At 38.3% G+C, this 12,951-nt stretch overlaps 1 protein-coding gene across 3 annotated transcripts in view; it reads left to right on the forward strand.

The window, feature by feature from the left end:
• Positions 1–12,951, forward strand: part of VSNL1 (visinin like 1) — a 93,486-nt gene that overhangs the window by 39,123 nt on the left and 41,412 nt on the right. For all 3 annotated transcript variants that reach the window (XM_061989648.1, XM_061989649.1, XM_061989650.1), the window contains exon 2: positions 1,754–1,920. In XM_061989648.1, coding sequence (XP_061845632.1) covers positions 1,759–1,920 — 162 coding nt within the window. In that variant the 5' untranslated portion in view covers positions 1,754–1,758. The remainder of the gene's footprint in view (positions 1–1,753; positions 1,921–12,951) is intronic.

Genomic DNA, 12,951 nt, shown 5'->3' on the forward strand with positions numbered 1-12,951 from the left:
CTGGACATCTGTTTGTACAATTAGGCTTATGACAATTTAACTGAAAGTTTCAACTCTCCCGTGTTTGTGCTAAGTTTACCAAAACATGTGGGTGAGAGCTTGTCAGAGCCTCAGAGTAAGTTTAGAGTAAGTAGTGTGCTGCCCTTAATTAACAGCTGTGTGAGTCCTTGCAGTGAGTTCCTGTAGTTCAGAGAAGATGCAAGGTCCCCAGCAAGGAAGTGCTGCGATATCTTGCAGCGTTGGTAGAGGAAGGATGCTCAGAGCCTGGGGAGGGAGGATTTGCTGGCTGGGAGCACCCCAAGAAATGGCAGCCTACCTCCACCCTCCAGTTACATCTGTGCACAGCACAGTTCATTTGTGTAAAAGTCATGTCCTGAAGGTGCTCACCTGCTCAAGGAAGGTTCCCATAAAGGAAATTATGACTGTCCCTGGAAGTGTTTAAGAGATGGGTGGATGTTGCACTTAAGGAAATGATCTAGTGGTTGATAGGGCTGGAACAAAGGCTGGACTCGATCATCTTAAAGGTCTCTTCCAGACGAAATGATCCTATGAGTCTATGATTTTACGTGGAGTAATTGGAACAAAGTGTGTCCTTCTGAGGAGAAAGAATCTTCCTATTTGAAAAAAAGAGACTATGTCAAAAGCAATAGATTAATATCAGTAATAGGTGGTGATATGGACTAGAAATCAGTGCATTCAATGTGATGCTATTATTAGAGACAGATGCTACACTGGGAAATAAAAATGAAATGCTAAGCTAGACTCAGGAAAGAAATTATTCATAGCTTTGCAGTTTTGAGCAGGACAAGTTAAGTACTATCTGTCATCTGATTAAAAAATAACTGAAAGTCACCTCCCATCATGAAACAAACTGTAGTAGAATGGGAAAAGAATTTCTCAAATTCTCTAGAAGGACATCTTTGATCAAATGTTAAGGGACCAGGAAATATCTCAGAGGGCCAACATGAGTAGTACTGAAGTTACTGTATTTATATACACATATGCATATTTTGTATTTATATTTAATGTTTAATACTTATAACTGTGTATTCAAAATGTATGTGACAAACGTAGTGGATATCTCCAGACTGAACAGCGATGAAATACAAATGATCCATTGTGTATCAACTATGCAATAAATATATACTTGTATGTATGCATATGTGTACATATACACGTATATGTGAGTGTATATAGGAATTACTTTTATGCTTCCAGTTTAGTTTTGGCATTTTTTGAGACCCAAGTATGGATTCTCATGTTGCCTCATTCTGGTGGAACATCTAGTGCTGTGTGTTACAGACTTCTCTGTCTGTCCACTGCCTTGTACCTATAAGGAGTAGCTGCTAGTTTGGGTGCAACATCAAAACAGATTTTCAAGGCAAAGAGGAATTCTGTGGAAAACCCTTAATCTGTGAAAAATTTTTTGTTAAATTCTAAGAAAAAGTGTAGTCATTCTTTCAGCCTTGCTGTAAAGAAAAGTTAGAAAATACTTCATCTGAAAGCAAACAAGCAGGCTGTCTCCAGGTCTTAAGACTTCTAAATGAAAGAAGAATGTTGTCTTTTTGCTATTTTCAGCCTCTAATAATCAAGCATAGCTTAGGTTCCTGTTCACTAGTGAATCTTTGAAGTTGTGTTTGATCAAGAACAGCAGTGAGTATGAAACAAGTGATAAGTTTGAGCTTTGTCGCTAATTCCAGTTTAAAATGTTTATAGCAACTTGAGTAATTGTACTGATTTTTCTCTTCTTAAGGCAAAATGGGGAAACAGAATAGCAAGCTGGCCCCTGAGGTGATGGAAGATCTGGTGAAGAGCACGGAGTTCAATGAGCATGAGCTAAAACAGTGGTACAAAGGATTTCTAAAGGACTGTCCAAGTGGTAGACTGAACCTTGAGGAGTTTCAGCAGCTCTACGTAAAAGTAAGTTATTTATCAAGTTCCTATTATTTGCCTATAGAAAAGGTTGCAAAGTCATTTAAAGCAAACATATGGTAAAGAGCTGCCAGTCATTTGGAATAAGGAATACCTTCACTAGGAAGAACAATGGTGAAGACAAGATAAACGGGAAGTGCTACCCTCATCGCACCAGTGGTTCATGTAGCTACAGTGACCAGAACCAAATGTTTAGGAAAAAAGCTTTCGTTTACTCACAAGAAAGACATGCTCTACACTCTGTCATTTATGAACCTCTATCACCTTCAAGGAGTGGTTGTGGTCCTGTTTACTGAATGGTGCTGTGCCTGTGTAATAGCACTGGAATACAAACCATGTCATCTCTAGACCTACTCATACAACAGACTCTCCTCCTCTGATTTCTGAAAAGTGGTGAAGTTTTGTGGCAGTATGTGCTGCAGATGAATTGTGCTCTGTGCACAATGGCCTTTAATTTTTTCCCTACTGTGTCTTTGCCTTTGTTATATAGAAAAGGAAAACCAGGTTGCTCAGTTTATTTTCTTCTTCTTTTTCATTATTTTATCAAGTTCAATGTACTCTTTTCCTTACATTTATTATGTATTTATTCTGTAACAAGAAGAGCATAGGGGCAGCACAAGAAGTGGATTCGTGTTCCAAAGATAATTATATTTTAATTCAGAATTGAGTGTCTGCCTAAAGGTCAGAGACTTCAAAGTAATTTTAATTAGGAAAAAGTATTGGATGGAGGTGATGAACCGTCGGATCAGAGCGGTTCACAAATACAATGTGAGGCTGAATAAAAATAAAAAGGCCTTTCAAATCCAAGTAATTAATACTGAGCACACTGACAGTTTCTGCAGACAAGTGGGACTGTCTTTTCCCTTAAATGCATAGTACCGTCCTTTCCTATGTTTCTTCAGCATGGCTCTGCAAATTATTACTGAGCCCATTTTTCCTCCTAATGAATGGCCTAACAGAAACTGCTAACTCCAGCTTGCCTAAATAAGCTTCTGTCTTCATATTTTAATATCTATGGCTCAAGATGTTGCCTCACAATCCTTTTCCTAAGAAACAACTGACTTCGTAATAACTGTTATTTTCAGATGAAAAAATTTTTACTGCCTCAAGTATTGTCCTTGTTATTGACTGATAATTCTTAGCCTCCATTTTAAGCAGTACTCGGTGCACAACCAGCAAAATCAGACATCTAATCATTTCTCATACATGTTTCTGAGAAAAGCAAATGGTCTTACGGATTCCGAATAAAGTAAGCCAACTGTTTAACTCTTTAGAAATCATTATTTTCTTTTTGGCAAATCACAGTAAAGGGATTAAATTGTTAATTTTTTAATTATTTTTGTGTGTTGTAGGGAAAAATTTCTTCTGAAAAAAATTGTTACAGCTTCCTGCCTTCAAAGTGATGTTTGAAGTGTTTACAAAAATGGTAGTGCAAACAATAACATGAAGAGCACAGCAACATTTTGCTGGAGATAGCTCTGTAGTCATAGTAAGCTGCAGTATCTGGCTTTTAGTTTTATGGCCTCATATATTTTCAGTTATGCACATCAAATAAGATTGTCTTCCTCACTTTGACAGTTAAAGGTTCTGAGATCCGCTCTGTAATGGTACTATCGTGTATTTAGTCCAGTTTATTGTCATTCTATATATAATGTCTATATACAGAGCAAAATACTAATTTCATAGAGGAGAAATACAATTAGCTGTGATAAATCCAGAGCTTTACTTGTCTTTCTGTCACAGAAATGCATGTAAAATAATGGCCATGGGGCTCCTCATGTAGCTAATAGTCTGCGTATTGGCTATGGTGCCAGCTTCTACATAGGACGTTCTGCCTGCCTTGGCTGCTGATGCAGACAAAACCCCAGATGAAAAATTTGATCTTTCCAGGAGGAGCAACTGGCAAGAATGACAGCAAGACCCAAGTCACGATGATTGCCTTTACAGCATTTCATTTCCTTTAATGCATATTCAGGGTGAAAATGTATGAGGTGTGTATTGATTGGCAATTCCTCTGCATGAACTCGGTTGGGAGGGATGACATTTTTCTGTTGGTCTGAACTGAATTCTATTGAAGAAGACTTCTATAGATCAATGTATCTGTAAAAGAAATACAAGATTTACATTCAGTTCAGATTTACATTTTCTTGAGATAATAGTTTCTTTGTTCATGTTTGCTGTGTGGTGCATTTTCATATGTATTGATAAAAGGGTGTTGGTCATCAAAGATGCAAAGAAAGCTCTTCTTTTACTCACATGCAATAGAAAATATCCTCAGCTTAAAAGGCAAAAAGTTTTAGATTATATCAGGAGAAATACTTTTAGGTGAATTTTCTGGTTATCTCCACTTACTTCTCTTCCATGGTAATTACAGAGTGGGGTACACTATCTTGGGGAACAGAAACTGCTTTTTTAGGGATTAAATGTTGCTAAGAGATGTGTCCTGGGATCACACTTAATGTATTACTGAATCAAATACCTGCTTAATAAGCTAGAATTGGTCTGAAGTAAAATACCCAGAACATGTGTGATGTGGATGTCAGGTGCTCAACACTAACTCTTCCACTCTACATATTTGCATCAATTATATTATACTGTTTACTGATGTAGATGAGGACTATATTGACTAAAGAGGGAATTACTCTAGCTTGGCTTGAAAGCCTTTGCTATTGAAGTTTCCATTATGAATACAAATCATGCAGTGCTTAAAATAAATAGCAGTTAGATGAACAGACTCTACAGAAGAATTATTTGCAGCACTTCTGGTGGAAGCATCTGTAAAGATATTTGGTCAATAACACTTCAACACCAGAAATAATAAGCATATATGATATATTATGTGTATTATACTGTTGCATATTTAGCATTGTCTTCAACCTAACAAGTTCATTAAAAATATTAGTAGATTTTTGTTTGGATAGTTTCCTCTTGGGATTCAGAATCTGGCAAGCTGTTAAGGTTCATGTTTTCCTTCATAGTGCTGAATGAGGTAAATGAACCAGTAGTTTTTAAAATACTTTATTGAAGAATTGTTTATATACTGTAAGCCCAAAGGCACAAAGAGACCTCAATGCTGAAACACAAGAGTTAGCTGTTCCGATAGTCTGCACAGAATATGAGAGAGGGAGAAATTTGTGAATACTCTTCTGAGGAAGCCGAAACTCAAACTGGCATGTTAACAAATCTGCCAATGCAAAACCACAATGTAATGCTCAGGATAGGAATTTATGTTCAATTCTACATTTCTCCATGGTATACACATCTGTTTTCATATGGAAGTTGCATTTTTCAAACTTCTCCTGTGAAGAATTGTCTAGGACATTAGGAGTCAAAGCAAAATCAAGTGACTGGAGTCCTTCTTCTTTCTCCCTTAATTGACAAAGATAATGTGAATGCCTTCTCTGCTGCAGTGGTTTAAGTACTCATCAAGCTGTAGGAACTCCCAATCAATTATCGTGTCCTTATGAAGAGTCTGAATCTGTACTCTTCATGCGCTCAGTTCCTTACCTGTGATGAGATATGCCCCTCTGGGCTGCTGACAGTATCCCAATTAACCTTTTTTTCTGCAGGAAATATTGGTAAATAGCATTGGACAGGCTGGAACCTAGTTTCCATCTTCAAAGAGAATATCCTAACTGTTAAGCTTAATCCTTGCTTCCTTTCTTCATGTTCCATTTTTCTATCTTTAAGAAGTCTTTAGTTCTTTTATCTTGCATAAAACATCATCAGCACTGTGGGCAGAGACCTGAAGGAATTAATATACCAAAGCATATAGTAAAATATACCAATAAAACATTCTGGAATGTTCCCATCATTCTTCAGGGTTTCTTGCAGACTAGAGGGCCAAATACGTTTTTCTTCAGATCTTTTGAATTCATTGGGTTTAGATGAATATGCCCTAGAGCGTGTAAGTGTGCATAATCAGTGCTAATGTTCGCAGGAATTATCCATGTTTATTAAGTGGAAAATAGGCTTCTATATTGTGATACTTCTTGGAACTGGGTCACTGAACATGAAAATCATATCCTCTGGATTAATAACAGAAACAAGCACCAATGGTCCTTTAACTGGAAGGGCAGGGTTGAGAGTGATGATGATATAAAGCTAGCATTGAATAAAGTAATTTACTTTGTGAATTTATTACACATCTATTATTTAGCTATGTTTTGAGGGTTTATAGATAACATTTAAAAGAAAAAAAAAGTAATGCTATTTGATTAATTACAATCTAATGATTTGTCATATTTTTGGCTTCTGTCTCACATTTCCTGCCTTGAAGCTAATTGATTTCTACTCCTTCATTTTAATATGTGTAGAACAAACGAATCTAAAAAAATCTATTGAAATTTAAGTGGGTATATTTGCAGCCTTGTTTTCTCCATCCAAATTTTCAAGACAGACTAGCATCCTTCTAAAGATGGCATGGGGCTCCTCAAAGTGTGAGTTTAGAGCCGTATTTCAGGCTTTCACTGGCTGTGAAGAAGTGGGATTCCAGACCAGCACAGCTGTGTTTATAGATGCCACTAACATAGATGCAGTTGCACTGGCAGAAACTGATTTTCCTGGGATCATCTCTTTTAACTGGAAGAATTTGGCTGCTTCTGCAAGTGCAATTTGGCCACTGAAGTTCTCCCCATAATAGGAGTAACTTTTAGGTATACCAATGTTAGGTATGTTATACCTAATATAAATGATATATTTTGGTTTATTGTCCCAATCATATGCTGTTAAAGAACCACGACATGGTTTGAAATCATGCAGATTATAAAAAATACTGATGTATTTTTGCATGTACATGCAATGATTTTAGCTCATGCTGTTGCTACCTTCCAGCAGATCACATCTGGGATGCTGGACAATGTCTTCTTGGACAGTATGTTTGTTAGATGCACAACAACACAGAAAACATCCTCATATGCATTTATTTATAAACATGACTTTAAAAAAAATAGTACTGCCATGTGTGGTGGGTTAACCTTGGCTCACTGTCAGATGTCCACCAAGTCTTTGTATCACTTTCCCTCCTCAACTAGATAGGGGAGAGAGAAATATAAGGAAGGGCTCACAAGTCAAGATAAAGACAGATCATTCAGTAATTAGCATCGCAGGCTAACAGAATCAACTTGGGGAGAACTGGTTTGATTTATTAATGAACAATCAAAACAAAGCAGAGAAATGAGAAATAAAACCCAAATCTTGAAACACCTCCTCTTCCTGGAATTCTCCCTCCTTGCCATTGGCACGGGAGTTACGGTCAGTTCATTACAGATGGGCTTAGCTGCTGCTTCTTCTCAGGGGGAGGACTCCTCACACTTCCCACTGCTACAGTGTGGGGTCCCTCCCACGGGAGACAGTCCTCCAATAACTTCTCCAATGTGGTTCCTTCCTGCTGGCTACAGTTCTTCACGAACTGTCCCAGCATGGGGCCTTCCCACAGAGTGCAGCTCCTCACACACTGCCCCAACATGAGTCATCCACCAGGAGAACAGTCCTTCAGGTACCAACTGCTTCAGCCCGAGTCCCTCACAGGGTCACAAGTCCTGACAGCAAACCTGCTCTGGCGTGGGCTCCTCTCTCCCCATGAGCTCCCAGGTCCTGCCAGGAACTTGCTCCAACACAGGCTTCCCACAGAGCCATGGCCTCCTTCAGGCACCTGCCCGCTCCAGTGTGGGGTCCTCCATGGGCTGCGAGTGGATCTCTGCTCCCTGGCAGCCTCCATGAACTGCAGGGTCACAACTGTCTCACCATGGGCTGCACTGTGGTCACAGAGGAGCCTTTCTTTCAGGGCCTAAGCACTCTCTTCCTCCACTGACCTTGGTGTCTGTGGAGATGTTTTCATATTCTCACTCCCTGTTACTGCTGCAGTTTCGCAACTACACAGCAACTTCTTTCCCTTCTTAAACACGTTAATCACAGAGACATTACCTCAGTCACTAATTGGCCAGGCCAGGGTCAGTGGTGGGTCCATCTTATAAATGACTGGCCCTAGCCCTGTCAGCTACAGGGGAAGCTTCTGGCAGATCTTTGGTTAAAGAAGCCGCCTCTGTAGCCCCCCACTAACAAAACTTGGCCACAGAAAACCACTACAGCATGTTACTGAAATTTTAAAATTGACACAGAATAGTAAAGCTATTATGTTTACATTAGTGACAATTAGAAATAGCACTGGATACAAACAAGTAAAATAATGAATAGCTGTGGTTCAGGGACATTAGGAGGTGGCTCAATAAGAAGCAACACATATTTAGATGTAGAATTAGAGGCTGGAAAGAAATAATAATAACAATGTTGGCAACTGTGGAAGTTTTGCCTTGGGAGATTTTTTAGAACAATCTTTTAAGACTCTCAATGCATTCATTAAGCACTCAGTAGAAATCTGTACATCTGAGACATTTACAGTAAAATCATTAGAAACAAATGCTCCTAAAGGGTAAAAATCCTGTCACCAGAAGTGCAGTCAAAGTTTCTGTGAAAGGAAAATTAATATGGCAGAATCCAAAAGGCAGTATGCTGGAAAGCAAATGAATTTGTGGTCCAGCGTTATCACAGGGGAGTGCTTTTCAGGATGAAGTATATGCTTAGTGCCCCACAGTTATATTAAAACTAAATTCTGATAACTTGAAAAACAAAAGAGATCACAATTGCTTTTCATAGAGGACTTGGTTTAAAAAAAGGCATTATCCTGTTGCCTGGATGTTTTCCATGCAAAACTGCTTTTGCCATCATTCCTTCTTCTCTTTCTTCTTATAAACACGAATAGCCAGATGCTGTGCCAAAATCCGTGTCTACTAGAAAACCACATATGAGGTTTATTATATGTTTCAATGGGAAGCTGAGACTGTGCTGTATGAATTTTAAAACAAGGGGACAGAATACTTTTTACATATAACAAATAAAAATCAAACAAACCCCAAAGGCAATGTTAACTTTGAAGCCGACTTTTAATGGTTCAGAGAAGGGGAGGATGCTGGGAGCATTCTGGTGCATTTCTGTCGGCCGTGATCCCAGGAAAAATAATGGCTGGACTTAATAGCATTTTGCAGAACATGTTTTAAATTCTGATTTTAAGAAACAGAGCTTTAAAGATCAGCAACCATACTGAAAAATAGAATACAGTAAATATACATGGATACTCATTTAAGCTGCAAAGTAAAATCAAACTAGTAGTTTTCAGAAGAGGACAAGGATGCTGGGTAGGGACCTGTTCTGAAAACATGGCTGTAAATTACAACAGTGGATATTAAGGACCTTTAGCAATGTAGAACGAAATCAAATGAGATTGAAATCCTAATCTTACTGAAGCTAGTGGGAGTTTTCATTCCTGATGCTTATTTAAGGGCTTGGGACTGCAATGACCTCATGAAAATTGTGACACTTGAGTCCTGTGGAGTCTGGTGCAAACTCCATTAAAATCCAGTACTACAAGCTGGATTTAGAGTCTGGAGAGCTCCTTTCATCAAGTGTGAAAATTGTAGATGTTGCTAGCCATCATTTAAAGGCAGCAGCTATTTAAAGTCTAAGTTTGTATGTCCGAGTGGTGAGAGGAAGGGTCCTGAAGTTAATAGAAAAACACTTTTATAAGCAAAGAGCAAATCGAGTTTGGTGGGTTTTTTGCAGCGTTAGCTAGTGGCTAATTTTAAAGGCTAAAACATATTTTTCTTTGTTTCTGTTGCAGAGCACATAATGGCCCATATCCTCCAGACAATCTCTGGAGACTCTAAATCTAGAAAATGAGGAAGTCAGGCAATTTGAAGAGATGAAATCTAAATAGCTAATTGCTCCAAGTAGCAGCTTGTGGAGTGTCCAGGCTAGTGGGATGAATCTTCCTGATGCTTGAACAATTCAGTAACATATGCTGACACCCTCTCTGTGAGAGGCAGAAATGATGGTCACATGAATCCATAAAGCAGTTCAACTGTTTATCCAACAGCAGCTCCTGGGCAGATGCATGGGGATGTGAAAGTTTAGTCCAAACCTGTGATTATGACTAAGTATTCAATAGTTCTGTAATTCTGGGGTTATATGTGGTTCCTGGAGGCACTCTAAGCTAACATAAAGTCCAAAGAATTGAAGAGAATATGTCCAGACAGGGCTTAAGAATGATCCAGCCTGGAATGCTTAAAAGTCTCACCATGTACATACATGCCCTAGTTTCTAACATAGCCTGATAAAAGAATCCAGGCTGGGTAAATTTTACAACAACAACATGCAAATTACTTTTACTTCATCATTTCTTTTGAAGTCAGCTCACCAGTTCCAAAAACTGTCATGCATTTTTACGAGAGACCTTATTCCTTTACGGCTCACCTTTGCTCTGTGTTGGATTCCTCAGAGAAATCAAAATTATAAACTTCGGAAGCTATAATTTTTCTATATCAAAATGATGAATTCATTAATACAGTCATGATTTCCCTGAAGGGTAATATGAGAGTGGTGCAGCTTGGACAGATAGAGCCATTGTTAACACAGAGTATCAAATATCTCAAAGAAAAGAAACAGCAAACTTTCAGTGCTGAGTCCCTTAGCTGTTATAGTGTTCAGGTCTACAGTTTATTTCAACAGTGATTATTTAACCATTGTTAAGTAGTTCTCAGAGTAGGAACCAAGGCTGATCACTGGTTCACCAACTTTACGCAACTTATTTCCAAAGTTAACTGTTTTGGACTTCATTCCTCTTGAAACTTCCTATTTCCTATCCCTCTTCATGCTATCGCAGTGCTTTCCTTCTCATCAGAAGGAAGGGTATTCACAAAACCAGTGAAAACCCTTGAGGATGTGCAGTGGAAAGAGTAGTGATACTGTCTGTATTTTTTTCAGAAATATTCCCTTCTCTTGTAATTTAAATAAAATAGAAGTGGGGCATGTAAAGTCTCTATATCATGTATGTACAGTTGAGAGACAAAAAGGTTAAAGGACTTACTTGAGGTCTCTGGCAAGGTCAGAGCTGAAACTATTTCATGGGTCAAAATATAAATGGCTCTTACTTTGGTTTCTTTGGAGTGGGGTTATTTTTTTTTTTCCTACAAAATGACTTGGGGATGACTTCCTTCATACACATAACATGAATAACTTGATGTATACACATTGTATGTACACATTATAGTATGACATTTATGGCCAGACTTTAATCAAATGTCTCCTCTAGATCTACACTGTGATCTTCACTCTCCAGTTAAACTGTTACTGTGTCTTAGTGGAAAGCCGTATTTCAGGTCTTCAGTGACTTTGGAAAAATGGATCATCCTAAAACTTGTTCTGAAGGCTAGTGAGCATGTGTTTTTGTTGCTTCAGACAAAGTGAACTAAGGTCTTTCAGGGACTTCAGCTTATCACATTTCTTGAACTACAAACATTTCTGTTTATTTAAAATATTTTAAAAATTGTTTGATATTAGAGGATTCCTGAAGGAACCTTTGCAACCAGGGCACTTAATTTCAGCACTGAAATAAACTGATACGATTTAAAGCATTTTGTTCTAAAATATTGAAGTGTTTTCCTCCAGTATCAAAGCCTGCTTCCAATATCTCACTTGTACACAAGGCCTCAGGTGAAAAACAACATTCTTGTTTTGTGAGGTATGGACATCCCTTTACCCTTTTGTGATGTCTCTGAATCCACACCTCAGCATCTCCTCCCCCTCTCCTCACAGGGAGCTCATCAATCCTACAGAAAATTAAACTACCTTATGATACTTACTTTGAGAGCTCACAAGCTGGTAGTCACTATAGCCGGGTACGAATGCTCCAAAAATGGAAGGGGTCCAATTAATCTGGACTGTGGCTCTCACAGCTGTGCATTGTGTCTCAGCCTACTGCATCTACTTGTGGTACGTTGAGATGGCAAATAACTATCACCGCTGCAACGCATGCTGCTGTGGGTAGCTGTAGCTCTGCCAGTAAGGAAACATCAGGTGTTTTTTCAGTGTTCTGTGGTAGAGAGACATTTAGGAGCTCACCGAGTTACCCAGTGAAACGCAGTTTTTATTATCACATAGACTTTAGTTGAGATTCCAGTCAGGTTCCTACTAATCACGGTCTGAATGTTTTCAGTACCTTGGGATATCAACTTTCTTTTTCTTCAGTGAGAGAAAATTTCCATCTTTTCATATTTAATTAAGGCTCATAGGAATAGACTGTTTGCACCGACAAACTTATTGATTGCTGAATTGAGATGACTTGCCACTGCTTGGCATGACAATTAGCTAACTATCTTAATTTTATATTCAGTCACAAACAAAAAATGAAAAAAAAAGCGTATGATATGGAAGATAAAGTAATCAACACAAGGAAATTCAGACTGAAGGAGATTTTGCCATTTTGCTGAAATACGTTTGAAACATTCTCAGAAGAGATTGGTGTGAAATCCACCTGTATAAGGAGTTGTGAAGTTTGGCTGTCTGGTTGCATGAATAATCCACAACTGAATATGCAGCTTTAAAAAACAATCTCCTTGAGGTCTAGAGAAACAGCAGTAGAAGCAGAAGCATAAATCCACACTACAGTTCACCTCAAAGGGTATATCAAAATCACTTGGGGATTATTTCTGTTTTAACAAAGCTATTTTTAAAAAAATAATTAAAAATTCTTAGGTCCTTAATTGAAATAAGATGTTACATGGACCTTGTCAGCAGCTTTCAACAGAAGTATATTCAATTACAAAGTTGTTTCTAGATATCTGTGTTGCCTTCCATTTGGAAGGATATAACCTAGAATTGCTGTTATCCCTTACTAGGAAATTACACACCTGTATGAATACTCAGGAGTTTTCACGGCTTTCTGTGACAGATTTTCACTAATTTGCTCCTTGCTGTCAAACAGATCAGGCTAGGAGACAGTTAAAGCCCTATTCCAAGATACATTAGTTCTGGCTATGTGATTCCTGTCGCTAGTGCTAATGTCAAAAACACAAGAACTGGTTAAAAAGAGCAGTCCGTGAATTTCCTTTCATATTTGCAGGCTTCAGCTACCACTACTTCTTGTGTCCATGTTGACTATGAATGTGTCTCTCTATTCTAAACACC

This window comes from Colius striatus, chromosome 2 (assembly GCF_028858725.1).
Source record: "Colius striatus isolate bColStr4 chromosome 2, bColStr4.1.hap1, whole genome shotgun sequence".
Lineage (NCBI taxonomy): Eukaryota > Metazoa > Chordata > Aves > Coliiformes > Coliidae > Colius > Colius striatus.